This window comes from Rosa rugosa, chromosome 2 (assembly GCF_958449725.1).
Source record: "Rosa rugosa chromosome 2, drRosRugo1.1, whole genome shotgun sequence".
In the NCBI taxonomy this organism is placed as follows: domain Eukaryota; kingdom Viridiplantae; phylum Streptophyta; class Magnoliopsida; order Rosales; family Rosaceae; genus Rosa; species Rosa rugosa.
Genome location: NC_084821.1, coordinates 6,963,835 through 6,989,056, shown reverse-complemented (window position 1 = coordinate 6,989,056; position 25,222 = coordinate 6,963,835). Strand labels below are relative to the sequence as shown.

General features: G+C 40.4%; 1 protein-coding gene and 1 long non-coding RNA gene across 2 annotated transcripts; both read left to right on the top strand.

Moving 5' to 3' along the window:
• Positions 1-14,711: 14,711 nt before the first annotated feature.
• On the top strand, positions 14,712-16,815 carry LOC133732512 (uncharacterized). The gene is made up of 4 exons (XR_009857170.1): positions 14,712-15,105; positions 15,205-15,304; positions 16,070-16,186; positions 16,729-16,815. It is a non-coding gene; the product is annotated as an uncharacterized LOC133732512 (long non-coding RNA).
• A 2,363-nt stretch (positions 16,816-19,178) lies between these two features.
• On the top strand, positions 19,179-19,943 carry LOC133730249 (uncharacterized). The gene is made up of 2 exons (XM_062157876.1): positions 19,179-19,580; positions 19,752-19,943. Exons 1-2 carry the CDS (start codon positions 19,179-19,181, stop codon positions 19,941-19,943), a joined length of 594 nt encoding a protein of 197 aa, XP_062013860.1.
• Positions 19,944-25,222: the final 5,279 nt, after the last annotated feature.

Genomic DNA, 25,222 nt, shown 5'->3' with positions numbered 1-25,222 from the left:
GTCAGTGGGCTGCCCTCCTTTTTTTTTCCTTCTTTTCTGACTTGGGCCCTTTTCTCCCTTTCTTTTCTGCTTATGGGCCGTGTCTCCTCTGGGCTGCTTCTTTCTTTCTTTTTTTCTTTTTTTTCTTTTCTTCTCTGGTTTTTTTGTTTTTTCTCTTTCGCTAGCAGAGATACTGCCGGTCCGGTAATGTTTTGGCAGGTTTTTGGAGATTTGGTACCGGTTCCTGGAGCTTGGGGTCGAGTTGGCTTTGGTGGCAAAGTATGACCTTGAAAAGATGTCTGGAAGCTTGTAAACCGGGCAAGGATATTTTTCTCTGCTTGGAGGGCCGGTTCTGGGATCCTGGGATTGAAGGCTTCAATATATGCTGCTGTGGTGGCTAGGGTTTGAAGGCTACGAATTTAGTGTTTCAGCGTTAGGGCTTCGTGCTGATAATGTGTTTTAGGGAAACGATATTTGAGAGAGAATTGATGTGTGTTCTCATTGATAATAGGGGCCTCTTTATATAGAGGATTACAGTGCATAGAATCCGAATCATACAAGGAAAGGTAATCATACATTGAATAAGAATATCTAGATTCTTCTAATTAAACCCTATTACCACTAGGTTAAGTAATTAACCTAGAGTTTGGGCCAGACACACAATTAGGAATTTACTTGAACACTTTTTTCCTTTTTTTATTTTTCTTTTTTCCTTTTTAATTTCTTTTTTTCCTTTTTTTCTTTTTCCTTTTTAATGACTATCATATCCTGCTGCATCAGTAGCGCCACGCCGGCGGCCATTTTTCTTTTCCATCACTATTCTTCTTCTTCACTTCTGGTTTTGGTCAACTTGGCCATCAAAAACCACCATTCCAACCAGACCCAAAATCCAAATCACCATTTTGAGCAAGACCTAAAAACCTCAGAGTCTGAAAAAATAGTAGTTTTCAGTGAAAAGTTTCCAAATTGAGGCCTGATGTGGAGAGAGAGAGAAGTAGGCTGTGAAAACAAGAGGGGAGTGGGTTAGCGGCGAATTTCCGAGCTGATTGGGATCTGCTTGTGTTTGAGAAATGACATCGGCGACGATGGAGATGAGGGCGGATCCGCTAAAGGACAACAGAGGGAGATGGCTTCAGAGAAGGTGAAGAAGTGATCGATCAACTCCTAGCCTCTTGCTTTTGCTTGATGTCCATCTATACACCGCCAAGCTAGGTCTTTGCTGGGTTTGGTTTCAATTTGGGGAGAGAAACAGATGGGTTGTGGAGTTTGATCGGAATGGCCGGGATTGGTGGGTTGAGAAAGGAGAAAGTAGGCAGAACGAAAAGAAAAAAAACAGGAAAAAAGAAATTAAAAAGGAACAAGAAAAAAAGAAGAAAAAGCAAAAAAGAAATTAAAAAGGAAAAAGAAAAAAGAAATTAAAAAGGAAAAAAAAAAGGAATAAAAGAAATTAAAAAGGAAAAAAAATAACAAAGAGGTATATTGGACATTTCACCCAAGGCCAACTCCTAATTTGACCCGGAAGGGACTCATTGGAGGGAAATTGTGAGGTAAGAGAGTTTTTAGATTAAATTAGAATGTTAGAGACTGAAACGATGAGAGAGGCAAAGTATAGGGACTAAACAGATTTTATCCCTTTTATAATTCAGTAAGCAGTACCAAACGACACACCTCTATGGGGTCGACAGTAAAGAGCAGTCATTTAGGACTTACAAATATCCTATTCTAGACAAATAGAACTCCACAATCCAGAGTATACCCACCTTTTACAAAGTTCATGCACCATTATTCTAACAAAAACTAGATACTCAGAAGCTAATTAAATAAATATTTTCAACCGAGCACTAGTGTTTGCGACCCAAAAACAACATTAAACAATATTTGTGGTAGAGGATGACAAACCATCCTCCACACCCCTAGCTAAAGAAGCCTATAACCCAAAGTTCAGGTTCCAGGCCACCCAATTTGGGGCCCAATCACCCCAACCAACGAGAACCCTAGCAAGCATCACGTCCTCAGCCCTTGCAGAGCCGCCGCCACCAACCTTGCATCCGTCGCCGATGCCAGCCAAATTTCTGTCAAGACAACCAACAGTAGTAAGTCCTGACCATAGCAGCACTGCCACCCCTTAAAACCTGCTGCAGAGCTCGCCTATCCAAGTCCCAGTCTTCAATGACGAAACCACCAGCACCCACCTTGATAGCCGATCTTGATATCAACCCGCCACCATCAGTACCGAGCCTACCACCGCCTCCACCACAGAACGGCAAAGTGAGAGCAGTGCCTCCATCAACACCGCCAGAAGATCCACCATTAGAATCGGTCTTCACCACCAGAAAACCAAAAGCAAAGGAAAAAGAGCCACGGGGCAAACGAGCACCACCGCTCAAAGGACGACCAAAGAAGAGGGCAAGCCCAGCCTGTCTAATCATAGGGATAACGCCGCCGCTAGGGTTGGTTAGCAGCGAGCGAGATACCTCTCGTGAGAGAGGCAGAGAGAGAAGTAGCATACCTCAGTATACAAAACTTCCTCTCATAATAAAAGCAAGGTAGTTTAAACATGGTTCCTAATAAAAAGGTATAGGAAAAAACAAAATGAATCATAGCAACTTGTTATGATGGATCAATTTAGAGTATTACCTCTTTAGATGGATCAAGACCATCTTATGAAATACCCATATGATATATCTATTTGATTGTATAATGAAGTTGAACAACATGACAATTCTATATTGAAGTGTAAAAACAAGAAGAAAGTGATGAGAATAAAGGAGATCGAAGAAAAGAGACATGATATAGGGTATAGAAAAATGATGGTAATGTATGATCATTTTATTTAAGTTATAATCTTTTTAATAAATATGCATCAATTAAGGGTTTTCTTATGCTGATGAGATATTATAATTGGTGTTAATGTTAGTGACTGAGGGGGTCTCTAGTTAGCATAAAGAATGAGAAAGAGAGAGAGAGTGACACGAGATGTATAGTGGTTCGTCTCCCGCCTTAGCGGGAAACTACGTCCACTTGAATGTTACACTAGTGTGTTGAGCCTTGCGGCCCAAAGGGAGATTACAAAGTATATGATGGGATGTTGGATATGGAATGTCTTTCTAAGTGGGAGGAGAGTTCCTTTTATAGGTGAAGGAAGCCATCTCCTCCATATTTTCTTAGATGTGGGACAAGAACCCACTATTCTAGTCTAGAAAGCATGTTTGTGAAGGCAACTTTGCAAGGCCGGGAAGGTGGCTTCCCGGCGACGTATTTGCGACTTCTGGATACCGTAGCGTAACTTGAACATCGGGCTACAAGATACAAGTAACGGTTGGGCCTCACCATGGCTTGTGGGTGTCCCAAAGAGGGTGTTACTTATGCTTGGTGAGATAGCAAACTAGTCTCACTAGTAGAGGTATCTACAATTGGTATGATTTTTATGAATACCAAATTAATGTAAAATAACATTAACTCTCAGTTAATTGACTCATAAATTATTGATTGTTTTGATTAATATTGTTATGGGTAAATTTGGTATGTGGAAAAGTAAAAGTTGACTCATCATGCTAATATGGATGAGTAAGCTGATGTGGCTAGTCACTGGACCGCAATTAGCAAAAAATTTCGTACGTAGAAAAAATTCATGAAACAGGCAAGTACATGGGAAAAATACCCACTAAATCCATTTTCTCTATAGATAACTACCCACTATCTGCAAATTACTTTCTATTTTTTATTTTTTTCTTAAATATATATATTTTTAAAATTACAATAGAAAAATTTTCTTATTTGCATGTGGTTGCAGACTAGTTTAATTCTAACAGGATAAGATGGGGAGTATGAGTTATTTTGGCTTTTCGTTTTTTGGAGAAGAGAAGAACAGTTGCATTTCTAAAGAAGAGAAGAACTATTTCTGTTCCCATGTTTCGTCCGGTGGCACGTCTCCGGGACGTTGTCGTTGGACAGGTAGGTCTAGATTCTTAGTCCACCGGTGAAGGTACGTGGCACAGTAAGGCTGAGATGGAGAAGAACGATGTTGGACTTATGGTATTATGTGGGAAAGTCTAGAACTGCCGATTCGGGCCAACGACGATTGGATCCGCCTTTGGTTGCAATCGTGGAGGCTCGGTGGAGGACAAGGGCAATCTAGGATGTACTCTAGACCCGAAAGGAATCTAGGGGCAACGGCTATCCGGCCACTGTTTTCGGGTATGTTTCCACAGTGGGATGCTTCGATGGGCCTGGCTCGACGTCGATGCAGTTTGGCGGCGGAAGGGTTAGACGCTGGCATTGTTCGACCATTGGTACCGGCCGTGATTCGCTGGCATAGTTGTTCAGCAGTGGTGGTGGTACATGCCCAACAGTACGCAATGGAGGATGAAGGGATAGCTAGGTCATGGCATGTGCTGTGTTGATGGGTCTTTGCTGGTAGGCTTGTGATCTAGTTATTTTATCAGTAGTTTATTTAAAGTTTAGGGGTATTTTATGTACAATAAATCCCTACCACATCTTGGTTAGGAAAAATGGGCTCTGTCCAGGTCTGCATCCTCAGTTTGCCTTATCTACCCTAGCGAGGCTACGAGTCATGAATTGGTTGAAACCTCCCTGATGTAGGACGAGAATGGACCCAGTTTAGCCGAAAAACCATAAAAGTAAAGAAGCGGTGTAGAATCAAGAAGAGTGATTGGAAAATAGGTAACTCACGCGTAATCAGGTTACTAGCCGCTGGAATATTCAAGAAGATTTGGTTTTGGACTTTTCGGGTTTCTTGTGCGAAAAGTATGGTTTTGATTTTGAATCAGATTTGACTAACTTTTGGCCAGAATGTCCGTTTGAAACGCATGATACCTTTCCAGAATGGGAACGACGAGATCTTCAAGACTCACTTTAGTGAGCCCTATCAAATTTAGGCCAAAATGTATCGTCTTAATTATCCGATTCGTGATTTAATATTTTTAGGTTAGTTTTACATTCTTTTTATTTTAGGTTTTCTAGTTTATTTTGGATTTGTTTTGTTTTAATCCGTGGGCTTTAGGGTTTCATTGTTAGTCGCCCTAGGGTTTCTTTTCCCATATATAAGCAACCTTAAACGGCTGCAGAACGATCTTTTTATCATATTATTAATCAAAATTGAGAGTTTTCTCTTTTATCTCTGGAGACTCCAGAATCCTTTATTTTAGGTTTATTGCTGGTAAACCTAGGGTTACTTCCGCCCGCGTCAGTTGGTATCAATAAACCCTATTTTCCAATCAAGAAGAGTGATTGGAAAATAGGATTCTGGTCCTCCAGAATCATTCTCGTCCTACATCATTCTCCTCCATTCTCGTCCATTCTCGTCCTCTTGACGCGGGCGGAAGTAACCCTAGGTTTACCAGCAATAAACCTAAAATAAAGGATTCTGGAGTCCACCAGAGATAAAAGAGAAAACTCTCAATTTTGATTGATAATTTGATAAAAAGATAGGTTCTGCAACCGTTTAAGGTTGCTTATATATGAGAAAAGAAACCCTAGGGCGACTAACAATGAATCCCTAAAGCCCACGGGTTAAAACAAAACAAATCCAAAATAAACTAGAAAACCTAAAATAAAAAGAATGCAAACTAGCCTATGAAAGAACTCGCCCTCGAGTTCCTCTTGAATGAAGGACAGGAATAGGTAGACAAAAGACCTAAGAAAAAATTAGACAATGGGACATGTGGATTATTGGCTGGATCTTCTGCATATTCTGATGACACAATCATGAACCCAACACCATAGATGAGTCTGTTATAGGCAACCTTACTAGATTCTTCACAGCTCTCAAGGTTGTACTCTTGAATAACATCTGGCTCTGAATGATTTATTTTAGGCTCCAAGACTTCATCAGTACAAATAACCATGTCTTCATGAGCAATTTCATCTTTAACCTCTTCTTGGTCTTCATCCATGAATTCTTGTGGAGGTTCTTCCATTAGAAATTCTTCTGGCTTTTCTTCAATTAAACTATTAATCTCAACCGGCAAAGAAAACTTGGACTCTAACTTCTTCTCGAAAACCTTAGGAGGATAATTCTTGATGTTTTTCCTTCCAGGCTTGATTTTAATTTTGTGTGACTCCCACCTAAATAAATATGTGTCATCTTTGCAATAACCACCTTTGACGCTTTCATGCCATGGCCTTCCAAAAAGCACATTAGTGTCATCCATGTCAATCACATGACAAGTAATCTCTTCTTTATAAAATTTTCCCATAGAGACAGGAACTTTACAAACCTCTGTTACTTGTGCATATTCATCCTCTCCAAATGGAATCCAGTATGGATCACTCAGCTTCACTGTCGGCAATTGAAAATAATCCACAATTTTGTTTGCTACAAAATTCTCTCGTAGACCACTGTCAATTATTACAGAGCATACCTTGTCTTTGATGACACATGTAGTTCGGAAGTCGTCATAATTCGGCGTTGTGAGTATCCAATGTTCCATGTTTCTTCTTTCTTCTTTTTTTTTTTCCAATTTTTTTTTTTTTTTATTGATGAGGTTGTCCTAGGGCAAATCCCTTGGTATGTTCCTCTTCAACGAAACTTTCTTTGATAGATACTCTACGACCAGCGTCGTTGAGGTTGGTGGTAGTGAACTTCTCCCTTGGATCGTCGTCTGCTAAGAAGCGGGCGAAACCCGCTCTGATACCAACTGACGTGGGCGGAAGTAACCCTAGGTTTACAAGCAATAAACCTAAAACAAAGATTCTGGAGTCCACCAGAGATAAAAGAGAAAACTCTCAATTTTGATTGATAATATGATAAAAGATCGTTCTGCAGCCGTTTAAGGTTGCTTATATATGGGAAAAGAAACCCTAGGGTGACTAACAATGAAACCCTAAAGCCCATGGATTAAAACAAAACAAATCCAAAATAAACTAGAAAACCTAAAATAAAAAGAATGTAAAACTAACCTAAAAATATTAAATCACGAATCGAATAATTAAGACGATACATTTTGGCCTAAATCTGATAGGGCTCACTAAAGATCTCGTCGTTCCCATTCTGGAAAGGTATCATGCGTTTCAAACGGACATTCTGGCCAAAAGTTAGTCAAATCTGATTCAAAATCAAAACCATACTTTTCGCACAAGAAACCCGAAAAGTCCAAAACCAAATCTTCTTGAATATTCCAGCGGCTAGTAACCTGATTACGCGTGAGTTACCTATTTTCCAATCACTCTTCTTGATTCTACACCGCTTCTTTACTTTTATGGTTTTTCGGTTAAACTGGGTCCATTCTCGTCCTACATCACTCCCGGTGGCAGGATGAAACATCGTGTCGTCGGATTTTTTTCTTCTGGCTGTCAGCATATTGGGAAGCTACTTTATTGGTTTTATGGCATTGCTTTAACTTTCCGATCTGCCACCGTTATTGTAAAGCAAATGGAGTAGCCGATATGACACTCTTTGCTATTTGGTGCATGTTTGAATATAGGGAAAATATCCATTTACCTAAATTTGAGCTACACTAATCCCACTTACCCAAACAAATTATAAGCTTACCCTATTACCCATAAGATTACTCATTTTTTCCTCTAATACCAATTAAGTTTAAGATTAAATACTTGTTACTCCTCATACTTTTTCCTGAAAAACAGTTTGGTCCCTCGCCTTTTAAATTAAACTGAATAGTCCTTATTCTCTCTAATTCTAATATAATAAGTCCAAAATGATTTGAAATGACTATTATGCCCCTCATTTTCTATTTTTATTATTATTTTTATTTTTTTCTCTATTTTTTTTTATTTTTCTCCCTTTTTTTTATACTCTCTCTCTCTCTCTTCATCCTAGGGGTCATCATGGGCCGGGCTAGGGCCGGCCCTACCCTAAATTTTAGGGCTTAGGGTCGGGCCGGGCCGGGCCTAGTCAAAGTCAACAAAATTTAGGGCCGGGTAGGGTCGGGCCGGAGCTTAAATATGCTAACCCTTACCCGCCCGAAAAGCCCGATCTGTTAGGGCCGAAAGGGCCGGATCGGGCCGGCCCTCAAATAGGGTCAAATAGGGCCGAAATGGGCCAAAAAGGGCCTTATTTTGTTTAACAAAAAAAAAAACATTATTTTTTTCTTCTCAAAATATGGCTTAATGGTATGTATTGGTGATAAAAGACTCATTGTTTTTTATTGAACATATTTTATATTCATATAATACTTGTAACTTATAACATTTATTAATATTACTTAAGGTGGTTATATTCAATTAACTATCTATATAAATCTCCCAATATTAATTGTTGTGTAACAAAGAAAATAGAAAATAAAGAAAACAAAACTTATGAAATCAATTACAAAGAAAGAGATAAATTGCATATTATAGAAAAAAGAGAAACGTAATTAAAAAATAGAAAAAAAAAAAAAAATTATGGCTTATTCGGGCGGGCCAAAAATTTTGAAATGGAAATTGATCAATCTGACAATGCTCATGGAGGGTAACAAGCCTAATAAACTAGTTATACTACATTACAAGGCATATAAGGATTATGTGCGATCCAAAAATTTTGAAATGAAAATCGACCAATCTGAAAATTCTCATATGTTTATACAACATTGATAGGTATTGTGTAAAGAAATTAGGCCGATCTGCCGTGAATAAGGCGTCCAACGTAGCGGTCAACGCTTTGCACAAGCAAACTTCCCTAAGGGGAGCGGCACCATGCACGGACAAACGTTGCGGAATTTTGACATCCGTAAGTAGACCCCCACCCATGAGAGTGTGGGAGCTGAAAGATCGAAAAAAGTGAATTGCCAAGGACCGGTTAAGAGCATATTTGTTTTATGTTCTATTTAGGGTATTGAGTTGACCGGGTAGATCGAGGTCCAACCGAAGGCGGAAATTGCTGAAATTTCTACCACTAACATATATTCATATGAAAACAACATCCAGCGGTTCATTTTAAAAAATTCCATTTCGTCCCCCATTTTCCTCATGGAGGGTAACAAGCCTAATAAATTAGTTATACTACATTACAAGGCATATAAGGATTATGTGCGATCCAAAATTTTTGAAATGAAAATCGACCAATCTGAAAATTCTCATATGTTTATACAACATTGATAGGTATTAATTGTGTAAATAAATTAGGCCGATCTGCCGTGAATAAGGCGTCCAACGTAGCGGTCAACGCTTTGCACAAGCAAACTTCCCTAAGGGGAGCGGCACCATGCACGGACAAACGTTGCGGAATTTTGACATCCGTAAGTAGAACCCCTACCCATGAGAGTGTGGGAGCTGAAAGATCGAAAAAAGTGAATTTCCAAGGACCGGTTAAGAGCATATTTGTTTTATGTTCTATTTAGGGTATTGAGTTGACCGGGTAGATCGAGGTCCAACCGAAGGCAGAAATTTCTACCACTAACATATATTCATATGAAAACAACATCCAGCGGTTCATTTTAAAAAATTCCATTTCGTCCTCCATTTTGCTCATGGAGGGTAACCTCAATCATTTAAATGCAATGTATAAGTTATACAACTTTAGGAGGCAAATTGGTATAGACCAACATATTTGTAATTAAATTTGAAATTTTTATCTTATATCTACGCACATCCATTGATGAAATATTTAAAAATGTGATGTAAAAAAATTAGCACGTTTTGCGGTTGTCACGCCATCGGTCAACCAAAAAAACATACAAGTGAATATGGTTGACCAAACAGATCGGGTTCGAAACTATGGTGAAATTGACTAAATTTTTAACCACACGCATAATTTATTGTAATAATCACATCCAACGGTTGATTTTCTCATTTTCTTTGAATTGATAGAGGTTGCTCTTTGGAGTGTATGATATATAAATATAGATTTATAAAAAAATTAGTGTCCATTCTCTTTGGAGTGTATGATATAAAAATTAGATTTACATAAATTAATTGGGTTCAAATGTTCAATCTAATACCCATTCTCTAAAATAACATATTTCTTATTTCTTTTTATGTAAATATGTAATATAGAAAAATAATAAAAATAATATATAAATTTTAGGGTAGGGCCGGGCCGGGCTTGGCCCTAACGGGCTCAAACGGGCCGGGCCATAGGGTAGGGCCGGGCTTCATTTGCATGACCCTTACCCTACCCTATTTGAGAAAGGGTAGGGCCGGCCCGCCCTAATGTAAGGGCCGGGTAGGGCTTCGGCCCTACGGGCCGGGCGGGTTTAGGGCCTAAGGGCTAAATGATGAGGCCTACTTCATCCTCACCGATTGCTTCCCCATCTTCTTCTTCTCCTCCTCTCAAATTCTCTTCGGCTCTGAGATTACAAGCAAAATCGAGTCCGTTCCAGAATTCCAAAGTCTCCATATTTCTCCTCAAAATATATATTTAACCTCAAAGCTCGCATCTTTAGCCTCTTCCCTTTTTGCATTTCCTCTGTGATACTCTCTCTCGCTGCAACCAAAAGGCCCAAAAACCAAACAATTCAATCACATCACCTCAGTTAAAAATCCTAGGATCAAACGATTCAAATTCCCCTTATCTCAAATCGCATCACCTCTGATCCAATTCCCACGGATCTACCAAAATTACCTGAGGCCGAAACCGAATCGTGACCGACACAATATCCCCAGACCTCGAAGCATCCACCGTCTCGGGCATAAGCTCCTCCGCCGCGAACTCTACTGGCAAGACGTCGCCGTACGACCGCAAGCCCTGGTATATTGATTTAGAACGGGAGCGACTCGGCGTGGCGGATCGGGGACCGAGTCCACCTTCGGAGTTGTAAAACGATGTTGCCGAGCTAGAGGAGGAGGGCAGAATGAGAGCGCGTTCGTTCAACAACGAGGACCAGGAGGATGTTGACGAGTAAGGACTTAAAGGCTTCCGATATGAGGATAGACGAATTTGATTGTTGGGATTCGTGGAGATGAAGAAGTGGGATTTGGTTTTCTGGGACTTGGTTTGGTTCTTTCACTGTATTAGATTTCTGGGTTTGAGATGAACGTTGTGTTGGAAAAGGTTTGTTTAGTTTAAGCTAGATGTGGAATGCAGATTCAATTTAGGGAAATGGTGGCCGGAGATGGTGTTCTCCGGTGGTTGCAGAGGGAAGAAGAAGAGAGAGGGAGCAAGAGGTCAGGGGAGAGAGAGAAGGACGCACGGCTGAGAAGAGAGAAAGGGAGAGTTTAGGTTTTTGGTGAGATGGTGGTCGGAATACAGTGGTCTCCGGTGATGACAGAGGAAGAGAAGAAGAAGAGAGGTCGAGGGAGAGAGAGAGACCGTGAGGCCAGGAGAGAGGGAGGGAGGGAGAGAGAGGGTATAAAAAAAGAGGAGAAAAATTAAAAAAATAGAGAAAAAAATAATAATAAAAATAGAAAATGAGGGGCATAATAGTCATTTCAGATTATTTTGGACTTGTTATATAAGAATTAGAGAGAATAAGGACTATTCAGTTTAATTTAAAAGGCGAGGGACCAAACAGTTTTTCAAGGAAAAGTATGAGGAGTAACGAGTATTTAATCCTTAAGTTTATTTTGTTGGTTTTTTATTTATTTTTAAGACTATTTTTCCCTCCCTTCTTTTGTCACTTAGAGAGAGAAAAGTCATCGGAGACTTTGCCGGACTCCGGCACCGGCCACCAGAATCCGATCACCGGTCGTCAGATCCGGTCACCGGTCACTAAATTTCGCCGAAAATCTCACAAGATGTTCCTAAAAAAGTCGTCGGAAATCTCATGGTCACTGGAGAGATCGTCAGAAACTATTACTGCCCCTCAATAAAACCTAATAAACTGTTATTGTCCCGCAATAAAATATTTATTGGGGGGTAATAAAAGTTTATTTGGAGGAAGTGAGACTTATCTCTCTAAAATTAAATAGATAAAACTTTGATAAGGAAGAAGATAAGGAGGTTACATCAATTCAAAACTTTTATTGAAGGCAATAAAAGAATTATTACCCCCAATAGAATAAAAAAACTAACAAAAACTTCCACCATTTTCCAAAACCTTTATAACCAATCAGAATCTACAAAAAAATTGTAAGACGAAGTATTTAGATCATGGACCACTACGCTTTCTTTTACACCTTTTTCATTGAAGAATGCAGCCATGCCTTGGGGCCTATGAATCGATGGATCTTAGACCCAGTACATATGTTCATTCTTGGCACAAATGTACATTGGGCAATTAAACGAGAAAGGTTAGCCATGCCATGTGTGAGAGCCATCCATCACGTCATCGAGAACCAGAAAAGATGCTTGCAGCTGCAAGTAGTATTACCATGAAATGTAAGCTTCTAACTCAATTTTCTAGATTGATGCAAAAGAACTAAAACTAGTAATATCTAAGACAGAATCATTCTAGGCTCAAACAAGAATAGTAGCGTGTTATTTCCGTACCCATTTGATGCACCAACCAAGAGCAGTGGCCTGGAAGATTTCATCTTCAGTCAATCCCCTTCCTTGGTGTCGCCACTGTCATCTCCCTCGTCCATGTTCATTTAGTACATATTACTCCAATTCCCTTCAAATTTTAACAAAAAAAATAAGATTGATACTTTCTCCAATTCCATAACATGCAAACCAAATCTGTTAATCATTCATTTCAATTCAATCTTATTAGTGTTCATATGCATCCAAATCAAAGCAAAAAAATAAAACTTGAAAAACTGGAAACGAATAATGAAGTCTTCCTCTTTATCAACGTAGAAAACATTGAGCTTCTCGAGCTCGTCATTGAGAATCCCGATGAACCAATTCTGGAGATCTGCCAAGGGCCTGCTCACACCGGTTCCACCTTTGGCGGCAGCATCTGGCAACTGTTGATTAAAATTGAAGGGGTGAGGCAGAGCATCGACGGCGATGGCGGGCAAGCGTTTGAGGAGCTTCTTGAGAAGCTTGTAGCAGAGGAACTTGTCCCTTGTAGAAGTAGTCAACTATTTTTGGACCCCTCAATATGGCAGTTAACTCGGTCATTATTTTGGTGGTAAATATCGGTCATGAAGGCAACAATGATTATGGCCTTAAGTACTGTAATAAACGCGCAATGATTATGATTATAAGTGCTCAATGAATTACCATCGTAAATGTGTAATGAATGATGGTCATAAGTACCCAATGATTAACCGTTATTAGTGCAGCAATAATTGTCATCATAAGTGCGCAAATAAATGCAGCCATAAAAGCAGAAATAATGGCAGCTTGTCCCCTAAGTAAGTCATCGCCTATATGAAGGAGGCTTGTCGTCCAGGTAATCCATCTCATTCTGATTCCTCTTACTACACTCAACTAAGAAACATACTGACTTAGGCATCAGAGAGTTTTCAGCAAGTATCCTCTCCTCTTCGAGCCGACGGTCAAACTCCAAGTCAATGCTCAAAGGAAGATTCTCGATTGTTCCTGGTCAGCTCCCGCTCCAGTCCGCATTCATTGGTGAGTCAAAATCCTCTACGAAATTTTTCATCGCCAACAAGTGGGGCCGTTTGTGGGAACCACTTTTCCCTAAAAAGTGATGGCGGGAGCTGCACCTTAGGAAATATCATTTCTGTCACTAAGCACTGGGAGTGATGGAATACAAGCCCCAAAGAGACAAAAGTTCGGGTAACGTAGACTAGCGTTCTTTCCTTTAGTAACCATCTTTCTGATTTTTGCTTCCTTTTATATTCGAAATATATTTGTGGTCGGTGTTATCAAAATGTATGTGTAAGGCCGGTGGCCAAAGTAAATACCCAAGGCCGGTGGCCAAAAAGAATAAAACGTTGTTTATCAGATTCAAAGGGAAATTGGGGCAATTTCATGTCTCATGCTGAAAATGAATCTTCACCTCGAGGAAAGAATCGAGGCGGCTAGGGTCCGAGGAAAGAATCGAGGCGGCCAGGGCCAGAGGAAAGATTCAGGGCAACCAGGGCCTAAGGAAAAAATCGGGGCGGCCGGTGGCCAAAAAGAATAAAACGTGTTTTATCAGATTCAAAGGGAAATTGGGGCAATTTCATGTCTCATGCTGAAAATGAATCTTCACCTGGAGGAAAGAATCGAGGTGGCTAGGGTCCGAGGAAAGAAGCGAGGCGCCCAGGGCCAGAGGAAAGATTCAGGGCAACCAGGGCCTAAGGAAAAAATCGGGGCGGCCAGGGCTCGAGGAAATAAGAATTAGGACGGCCAAGGCCAGAAGAAATATTCGATGCAAGATTTGAAACAGCCAGAGAATGAAAATTTCCTCTTAGGATGAGTGTCCAAAGAGAAAATTATGAGGCATTGTGGGAGTGGTCAACTTTTGCTGGGCCCGCAATTAAGACGATTAACTCCATAGTTAATATGACGTTAAATTTCAGTCATGAATGCGGAAATTATTTACAATAATAACTGCGCGCAATGATTACGGTTATGAATGCACGACGAATGACCGTCGTAAATGAGTCATGATTAACCGTCGCCAATGCAGCAATGATTATCATCATAAGTGTGAAAGTAAATGCGACCATAAAAGCAGGAGTAATAGCGGCTTGCCCTCCAAGTAAGTCATCGCCTAAATAAAGGTGGCTCGACGTCGATCAAGGTAAACTATCCCATTCTGATTCCTCTTACTACACTCAACTAAGAAACATACTGTGAGACCCTGAAAAACTAAAGAATTCTATTTGGTACTTGGGAAATTTGCAGAAATCAATTTGGGAATGGCATTGTACTAAAGCGACTTCCGGAGAAAATAAAGTTTGAAGTCTCCATCAGTTTGTAGAGGTTTTCAGTGATAACGATTTTTCTTTTTTTTAGAGATTGAAATCATTAAGTAACACTTGACATTTCTCTGGACCAATAGGTTGGTCAAACTGAATCAAAAGGGGGGAAACATAATCATCAGACACGCGTCCTTCACCCGTGAAAACCCCATCTTTCTTTAGAACCTTCTCCTTTGTTTTCTGCTCTGATCAAAACCTTTTCAACCCTGGTGAAACTCATTTCTGTAGCAAAAGTGACTCAGAACAGAGCCAAATCTTCTGGTTCATAATTCTGAATTGAGAGAAAGTTACAAGGTGAAAGTCTCTTCTGGACACGCCTGTCAGCCAACTTCGACAGCTTCAAACTGCCATTTCTGCAGTTCATATCACCACGACTTTTTCATTAAAGTTGTTCGAAATTGCATCTTCTATACTGTGCTCGAAAATCATGATAATCCAACGGTTAATTCGTCCTCAATCAAGGTGAGACCGCTTACAGTTCAGTGAAAATCCTGTTCTGAGATGATCACTGATATTTGATTTTAATTCGTGTTTGCATGTCCAACCCTCTTTCAAATTCAGTTTCTACTCAGATTGGGTCATGTTTCTCCATCGACATTGAGTTAATTTCATGAAGTTTACATCTCCATCTTGAGTTCACACACAATTGATTTTACAATTGGTAAGTTTTTCCTCAATCTGTTGAATTTCATCTTTTCTAGTTCAATTTTCATATATAATCTCATAATCATTGAGTTTTGTGATGCTTAAACTTACCATTTGCACCTGTTATGACTCGGTCCTTCATGGGATCTGATATCAAAACCTTGTTAAGGTTTATTCATACCCAAACTTCATTCATATCAGAACCTGACCTTCTGGACTTTTACTTATCAAATCCTTATGGCTCTTGATTGTGTTTATGCTGAGATTTTAATTCATAAACCTAGACAAGTCAAGAATCCATCACCAACTGGTTTGATGTCAATCAGAGTCAAAATGAATTTTTGACAAATTTTCTAAGTTGATAGAATGCAGCTGGAATTTTTAAGAAAAACTGAACAGTTCAGTCCGTTTTCATCCATCTTTTCCCCTACTTCCTGAACTCCAATTTTCTTGAAATTTTAGTATGTTGTACCTTAACATGTCAACTTAGGATCTGGAAAGTTTCAAGTTCATTTCTCTTAAAATGAATTTTTACTAATTTTCTCAACTTGAGCTGTTCCAACCCTTATATCTCTTTATCCTGTGTCCTACCTTGATAGTCCTTGATTCTGTTGAATCGATTCCCAATGGTTCAAGACTATTTGGCTTTCCATATGAGAACCTTTAAATTCTAGATGTAGGTAGTGTTACATATTAGAAGCAGATAAAGAATTTAGACACCGAGTTATGGATTTATAGAAAATGGATCATGGGAATGATAGTTTGCGACCTTTATTATTAGGCATGGGGACATGCAGTGGACCTCGATCACCAAAAGGAACAATGATAGAGGTGGTGGCTAGTTCGTCGATATGTTTTCCATTGCTAAGCTATCAAGCTATTTCATATTCAATTCCGGGTAGGGAGGCTTCACCCTAGTTAGTGCTCTTTGTTTTATACATTATTTTTATGGTTTGAAGTGGTTTTTAAGATTTAACTAAAAGTCAGGGAAAGTTTCTAGAGAGAGAGGGTCCTCCTTCTCTCTAGAAATTTTCTCAAATCAGCCATCATTTTGAGAGTCTCACCATCACCTCCGTTTCCACCACCACCACCACCACCACCACTACTTTTATCTCCATCTCCACTCCATCCACCCAGCCTTTTTCTTGACCAGATCTGCCCTTTTCCTTCATTTTCCATCTCTTTTTCTTCCCGCTATTTCCTTCAAGTTCTCCATCTACCCATCACTTGCTGCTGCCATCATGAGCTCTGTCATCATGAGCTCTGTCATGACTGGGCGAGCTCTCACTCTCACCAACCACATCACCTCTCCACCTCTTCACTCCTTCACCACAACCCAAATCCTATCTCACATCAACTCTTCATCAATTTTTTAGCACAGATCTTCCTCCTCCTTTGTTATTGTTTTTGTTTGACAGGTTTGACCAATTTTGCTTTCAGATCGGCTCCATGCTCCACCATCTCTAAACAAACTTTCACCCGTTGGTGGATTTTTGTTATATCAACAGAGGGTGTCCAGATTACCTCGGGAATCACTCCCTCTTCGGTTACTCGGTTTCTATTGGGCGTTCTTGAGCCCGGCGTGTGTCACAACCGGTGGAGAAGGCGGTGCGATCTGATGCGGCGGCGGCGGCGAATTGATGTCAGACAACAACTTGATTACTGCGGCAGGAAGACTATGCGGCTGATGAAGATGTGGTGGCTGTTAGAATGTTTAGGGTTTCTTTCTTTTACATTTGGGCTTCTTACTTGTAATTTGGCCACACCCATTATGGGTTGTATTTTGTTTATGCTAGGCCTAAGTGCCTCTATTGCTGGGCCTATGTGCCTCTTGTTGCTGGGGCCTGTGTGCCTCTTGATCTTGGGGTCTTTTGTACCTCTTGTATTTGGATGTACCAGTTGGACCATCTAATACATATTTTCCATTGACCAAAAAAAAAAAAAACACTTGAATTCATGAGATGACTTGAGAGTGAGCGGGGCATAGCGACTTCCTTGGGTTCGATCCCCTAAACCTCCGGAGGGACTGTACGGACGGGATAGTGTCTGACATCTTTTGAGGTGTGACACTAGATCTAGGTGGTACGGCGTAAATGGACACTCTCGCTACTCTTCACCTGTTGTTGAAGATTTAAATTTTCGGTGAGGATGTAGTTGGCTAGTATTAGACCGGTCATCAGGTTTGATTTTACCCGGGTACTCATTCGTTTTCATATGGTTTCACATTGGGAGTTCTTTATTTAATTTTATTATATTTTACTCAACTGGAGCCAATTACTATTTGGTTTTAAAACCTAACTAGGGTTGATGTTTGAGCAGCGAGGACGAAAGCTCGCCCCTACTATAGTTCGTCTTGCAGGTACTGTGCACGAGGATTGAGGAGGATTTCGGGATTGAGCTGGGTGTTACATTTTTTTTACTTGACTCTTCGGTATATTTACCTTCACATTTTATTCACCTCTACTAAATTGTCATTGTTTGATTGAGGTGAATGTTAACTTGTATTTGTGAATCTTTGCTGAGCTTCTTAACTTCGTTGGTTTGAACCAAACTATAATTTATTTTCAATGTTGTCCTTTCAGTTTTGTGTCAATTGAGTAGTAATGTCTCTCTTGACATCGTTTAGTTATAATGTTTTTTTTTTAACAAACAAGAATAAAGTTTTCAATTTCACCTCGCTTTAAACTCTACGTTTTCCGCCAACTCTTGCCATTTCATTTTTTTTTTTAGTGAAATTTCCTTGCGTCTCTTTAGGACATGAGTTAAGCTTGCTTAGCTTGTGCTTCTAAAGGTTCGCGGCACTGTAACGTAACCAATTTGGAGAGGTGCAAATTGGGGCGTTACATATACTGACTTAGGCATCAGAGAGTTTTCTGCAAGTACCCCCTCCTCTTCCAGCCGACGGTCACTCTCCAAGTCAACGCTCAAAAAAAGCTTCTCGATTGTTCCTGGTCAGCTCCCGCTCTATAGTCCGCATTCATTGGTGAGTCAAAATCCTCTACGGAATTTTTTGTCACCAACATCCCGCCACTCCGAGATGGTGGCTGTGGATTCCCGGTGGTTCCTCAACGGCTGAGAGAGAGAGAGAGACGATTGAAAAAACAAAGTTGGAATTGGGTTTTGACCTGCAGTGGCATAATTTGCAATTACCAAATTTTTGGATCCCATAACTGATTTTTTGCCATTGAATTGGATGAGTTGGCATACTAATCTTTTTAATGGGATAAGTGGGTTGCTGTTAAGTCAAATTTGAGCACTTGGACCCGTCCCTTTGAACATATTGTAGTTGTAGAGACTCCTATTATGATTCAGAATGTCCTCTTGAGGTGTATTGTAATATGAGATTTAAGCACTGTGTCCCCTATGTGTATTCATCATTTTCATTAATCAAGCCTTGAAGACATCTGCATAACCCTAATTTCAAAAAAAAAAACAAAAAAGAGACGGGCAAGATGGGAAATGTTTACGTGGCGGTTAAAGGCCTTGTCCGGATCCACGGCTAATTGGTTGGAGAAATTCTTAGGTAGAGCAGGCGTGCCACGTGGCTGTACGACCAGCCAATCAGTGCTGGTATTTCATTTTAATTAAACATTGATAGTTTCGAAATACAATTAAAAAATAGAGAAATATAATTGGTTGGGCGTATTATGTGGCTGATATGTTTGCCCTATCTAAAAATTTCTCAATTAGGAAACCATTAATTTGGAATTTCTACTCATCAAATCCTATATGGATTGGAAACCTAGCTTATCCCCTATATATACGTTCGTTTTATCTCCACAATCACTCTTGCTCTTTAGTCCACAGTCACTCTTGCATTTTAGCATTTCTGAAAAACCGAGAGAGATCCATATTAAGAACCCTAAAATCCCAAATCATCGAGAGGAAAGATGTCTGCAACAGTAGTACTGTGTGGAAGCAAAAGGTCCTTCTTTGAAGATCTTCCGCCATCACCATCGCCGCCTTATCTCTCCAAGAGACTTCGCTGCTCTTCTTCTTCTACAACTTCTTCTGCCGACGAGTCAACCATTCAACACTTCTGGGTTCCTTATGTACTCTCTCAACTTCGTTCTCTCTTCCCCAACATGCACCCCCAGGTTCTCGAGAGATCATTGCAAGAATCTGGCTACGATTTGGATGCCACAGTCAAGAGCCTCAACGACCTTGCCAAAAAACAGAAAGATTTTTCAAGTTCTGCTAAAAAAGTAGAACAGCTTCCTCTTGATGGCCCGAGATGGATCGACTTGGCTATTGGAGATATGGCGAGTGATACTAGTGTCAATGATGCTAGGGCATGAGCGGCGAAAGTGCTAGAGGGTTTCGAGAAATCGACCTGTGCACGTGTTTCTGCCCAGATTGCTCAAACTAAATGTCAAAATGAGGAGGAGAATATGATGCTGAAAAAGTAAAAGGACGCACTGCTAGAAGAGAACGTCTTTCTCAAAAGTTTTGTGCATGTGCAGAATGAGCGGTATAAAGAGCATGAGGGGAGAGACCAGGAATTGAAGAACCTGAAGGACTTGGTGGATCAACAAAAGGAGCAATTGCGGAAGCTTGAAATTTACAAGTATGGCTTGCAGTTGCAGTTGAATGAGGCTTTGAAGAACAACTACTCCTGTGTCCCAGCTGGACGTTTCAACCCTGATGTCTTTTAGTGTGTTTGGGTGAGAGAAAAAATGATGGAATTTAATTGAAAGTGAGGATTTTATAATTCCTAAAATCCAATTCCCTCGTTTGGCATTATCAGATTGGAAATTTTAAATTTCTGTGAAAAAAAACGAAGGAATTCGTTATTTAAATTTCTCACTTCAATTTCCACCAAAATATGTGTCATTTACGAATTCCTTTGCAGTATTCAATTTTTATTTCCAAAACAAGACTTTTTTCTATTTTATCTTTTTATTTGTTTTAAACTTTCTTAATTTATTACACATTTCAAATCCTAAATAGATGCAATTAATGGAATTTTAGATTTTTTTTTTTTATCAAATAAGAACTTCATTAATAACAACGAAGATTACAATGAGAATGGGAGATAAAAGCTTCAACTGAAACTTTTCCCACTTTAGACGTCAAAATGGACATCTATACTGACGCACTGTTAAAGCCAAACTAGGCCCCGACTCCAAACATACTAAAAAACTTAACTAAAAACTAAACTGGCACCAGACAAAGTGGCAGAAACAACAAAACGTGTTGGAGCAGACTCAGCCAAGAACACCAACTCCCACCCAGAATCCACCTGGCCAGCAATTGATCGACCAAGCCAACACTCGTCGTTGCTTCGAACCCGATCAAAGGGAGTTCTGGACAGTCAGACCTAGGACTAAAGAAAACCCAACACCGTCATCCCACCACTACTCCAAAGCGCCATCACTTCCAACCCAAATCCTGACAGGAAAGACCTCCTAGAAAGCCATTAATGCTCGTCTATGCCACAGGCAGACTTTGTGCTGACTCGAAACTAGGCAGGAACGACCCTCAGGCAGGCCAAAGTGATGATTGTCTCTGCCACCACCTGCAGTGCACCCGACCTAAAACAATGAAAGAAAAAAAAAACGCCAAAACACCAAAACACTGTTTCCCAGATTGGGCCCAAACCACAGACCCGGCCTACTGCAAGTCCACCACCGTCAGCCCGCTTGCAAGTCCCTTGTTGTCCCACCACCGGTAGCCCCTGCTTTGCGCCGAGATCCCTCCATCCCGCCATCAATCTCTGACCGCCAGCTAGGAGTGTCATCCTTACCACCATCCACCATCCTCGGATCGAACTCTAGCAACCCAAACCAGATCGCCGTCTGCCGATCTGATCTGCGCATCACAGATTCCGACGATGCCGCCACACGCCTACCGCTATCCGGCGACGTCGCATCGCGCGCCACCCAATCAGTCCACGTACCAGACTCCGATCTCCACACCACCAGCCACCCCTTCCTCTCCCTAGCAAAAACCCCAAGCGTTCTAATCAGCGAAGCATCTCCCACGCTGCCATTCCATCGACTGGACGAATCACCGGACACGAGGTCCCCGTTGGCCCGTCCGACGACGCCGCCGCAAGGGCGTGCCGTCGGACAGGGCATGACCTTGAGTGAAGAGACCTAGATGGGCGGCGCTCTAGGTCAGAGAAAACTAGAAGTCCTAATGGAATTATAGATTGATGGAATTAAAGATTCCATCATTTATAAATTCCTACGGATTTTATAATTTTCTCATCCAAACGCACCCTTAAGGGTTTTGGTAGCGAATCAATTAAATAGCCTGATTTCCGTGCCTACGTGCTAAATGTGCAATGTCTTAGAAGAATGGATCTTCCATTAGATATTAATATTGGACCTTTCTTTTATGTAGCCAATTAAGTAACTGAATTAGGTGCAATTATTTAATGTATTTTGTCATACTGGATACTGTAGTACTTGGTGTATGATAAGTCCCAATTCTTCAATTTGCAAACGTTATCTATTGATATATTATTGATGCCCCGCTTTGACTTGCAACTTTATATATCGATGGATACAGCTAGGTCTTTCATATATCACTGGAAGGTACCAGTACAGGGCAAAGTACGTAAACTGGAAAGTGTTAGCCGGCGAGTCCACCCGAATGTAGTGAAGACGAAAATCAGTTTGTAGTGAAGACGAAGGCCAAGAGATTGAGGTCGGAGGTCTGGGCAGCGTGGTCGACTGCAAAATGGTAGTCTGATCAAGGTCGACTAGAAAGTGTTAGCCGGCAAGTCCACCCGAATGCAAACTGGTCCGGGATGTCCAGAGGGTTCGTCTGGCAACCGCAGCACAGCCATTGCCGCCTTCTCGACGCCGGAGGAGGGACATCCGCACTTTTTCTGGGTTGCGAACGTTCTCTTCAGAACCTACCCCGATATATATATATATATATTACTGTTTTCACCCACTTTCCGATCACATTTTCACATCTTAACCGTTCAGTTTTTAGGTCCTAATGTATGGATCACCTCTGCAAAATTTCAGCCAATTTGGTGATCGTTAAGGCGTCCAAAACTGCAATTTACACGAACGAACCGAATCTGTCGAACCGGAACCGTTCGTTTACATTGTTGTAATTTGCAGTTTTGGATGTCTTAATGATCACCAATTTGGCTGAAATTTTGCAGAGATGATCTATACATTAGGACCTAAAAACTGAACGGTTCAGATGTGAAAATTTGATCGGAAAGTGGGTGAAAACCGGAAATTCGTACCTAAGAAAAACTAAGGACATCCTTAGTGTAGCCGGACTGTATATATATATTTGTGAACATGGGGATCGCTTTGTTTTTAAGTTCTAGGTGTTGAAAGAAAAGGATCAGACAAATCATTGTTGGCCATGTCATCTTTATTTCAAATGGCCTCACAGATGTGGGCCTGGTTTTGATCCCCACCCTATTCTGGTGCAGATGGAGATTATTGAACTCCCGCTGGTGCTTGTGACATGGGGTTCGACGCTAAGGTTCGTGGTGAAAGTCGATCGACTTGACGAGAATCTGCAAGGGGACTCAGGTTTTGGTCCGGCTCCATCATGATATCTCTGCGTCGACGAAGCCGGTGTATATATCCACCCTTAAAAAAATGAATTTGAAGTTTATCTCGTCGAGCGTCTCAGCGACTCTTGGGTTTACATATATATAAAAAGTTGGTTTTTGCAAGGTGTGTAGACTTCTTAAATATTCTAGGGCTGGGACGGTTCGGGTATGCCAGAAAAAAAGCAAGAACCGACACCGAACCGATGTGACAAAATTCGGGTCGGTTTGATGACTTCTATACTCTGAAACCGAGCAAAACCCGAACCGACAAGAATCGGTGCGGTTTTGCGATTTTTCGGTTCCATTTATGCTTGAATCTCGATCCAAATCTATCTTAAAATTTGGTTTTTTTAGTTGATGGCAGTCGTTCAATAGAGGAATCTGATATTTTGGCTTTAAAACACATGCCTAGAACACAAATTCATGTAATATATCTGGAGAAATCTCGATACCAGAAGAGAAGATCAGTTCAAATTGATAAAACCTGCCTCTGGTAGTCTGGTACAACCTCTATAAGACTGGAATAGTTGCTATGCAGAAGAAGTGAAGGAGGAGGAGGAGGAGGAGGAGGAGGAGAAGAATGATTGCGGGGTTGCGGCTAAGAGGGAAGAGATGGGGGAGTATGATTAAAAAGAAAGAGAGAATGGAGAAAGAGAAAGGGAGGTTGGTGGGTGGCCGACAGAGAGAGAAATGGAAGTCAAAGACAGAGAGAGAAAGAATGAGTTTAATATTTTAACCAAAGAAGAATGGGGTCTCTGGTGGCAGAGAAATAATACTTTAATCAAATAAGAATGGGGGTTTGTGGTGGCAGAGAAACAAAAAGAGATTGTACGTGGATGGGTGGGTACTGGGTAGGCATAGGCTAAAGAAATCATAGCACGTGGACACATTTTTGATAACAATATAGGGAGCTCAGTCAAAAACTGACACCAAACAAGGTAAAATTATACAATAATGTATTAAAACCACATCGGTTCGGGTAAAGACGAAAACTAACTTTGGAAACCGGAACCGAACCGTCTACCTCCATATTGGAACCGAATCGGAGCAAAACAGCTAAACTATGATAGAAAACCGACCTGAACCGGCCGGTTCGGACCGGTTCGTCAGTTTTTCGGGTCTAAAGTCCCACCCCTAAAATATTCTTCGTTAAAAGCGTCTCATAAGAAAATTAAAAAACAGGATGGACTCTTGCCATCAATGGTACAGTACTCTCCTGCTTCACCTACGTACCAACATGACACTTATATTGCTCCCCCACAATTCAATTTTTGTGGTCTAGATTGCTCTCATATCTTTTGCCATCGATGTTAATTACAGTACTCTCCTGCTTCAATTACGTACCGGCAAGACGTACGCTTACATATATTCCTCACCCACAATTCCATTTTTGTGGTCTAGATTGCTCTTATATAAATGTACTAAAAGGTTTCGAGTGCAGTAAATTTTCTTCACCGAACTCCCAAATTTTCAAGAATGATGTCCAATGACGGTTAATTGTAAATTTTCTTCGCCTTAAACTCCCTAATTTTCAAGAATGACCGTCATTGGACATTAATTGTACATTATTAATACTTCGATAGAAATACTTAGTGAGATATGTTAAACAGTGACAAGCGTGGCCAGTGGACCGTGACCCACCATTGTATCGATATTGTCCTAACTTAACCACCTGTTAGGTATTGGATTTTAATCACAAAAAGTCTCGGTACAAGTGAGTGTGAGTCATCCACTTATAAGTTCTATTATCTTTTGTACTTTTTTAATGTGGATCTTTCATCTCCAACAAGCCCCCTCACGTGCAACCTAGCTCCCCCTGCAAGTGAAATCAATTGACCATCTAATTCCCACATTGGAACTTGAGACATGTACAATCACAAAAGACTACGGTTCAATTAGATGTGAGTCACCCACTTATAAGTTATATTAACTTTTGTTATTTTTCTAACGTGAGATCTTCATCTCCAACAATATATACTATAATTTTCTAAAAAGAAAAATTGGGAGCTTGTGAATAAGATTACATTTTGGCCTCGCTTTCTATTTGAGCCGCTACATCTTTGAACACATATTTTCATGAAGAATTCTTTTGTTTGAAACTTTGAATTGAGTAAAATATTAATAAAATTTCATTGGTAGTAGCATTTGGTTTCAACTATCTTTCAACAAAAATGTTGATAAAGGTCGAATTTCAATTCTAGTAACCAATCACATTAATTGTGAAAGAAAATTATTTTTGCACTTTTGTTTGTACACGTGGAAATAAAATGCTTGGTCCGCACCATTCCCAAAAGACTTTGGAATTCTTAGTACGCTGGGGCAAACCGACAAAATAAAATCCTACACGGATTTGGAAACTATAGCTTAGTTAAGACTTCGCGGCTAATCTTCCATTTGCAA

Bases quoted from the DNA above. Each gene is read 5' to 3' on its own strand.
- LOC133730249 (XM_062157876.1), top strand. From the start codon at position 19,179: ATGTCTGCAACAGTAGTACTGTGTGGAAGCAAAAGGTCCTTCTTTGAA. The intron at 19,581-19,751 runs GCATGAGCGGCG...GTGCATGTGCAG, and splicing joins CTAGTGTCAATGATGCTAGG to AATGAGCGGTATAAAGAGCA.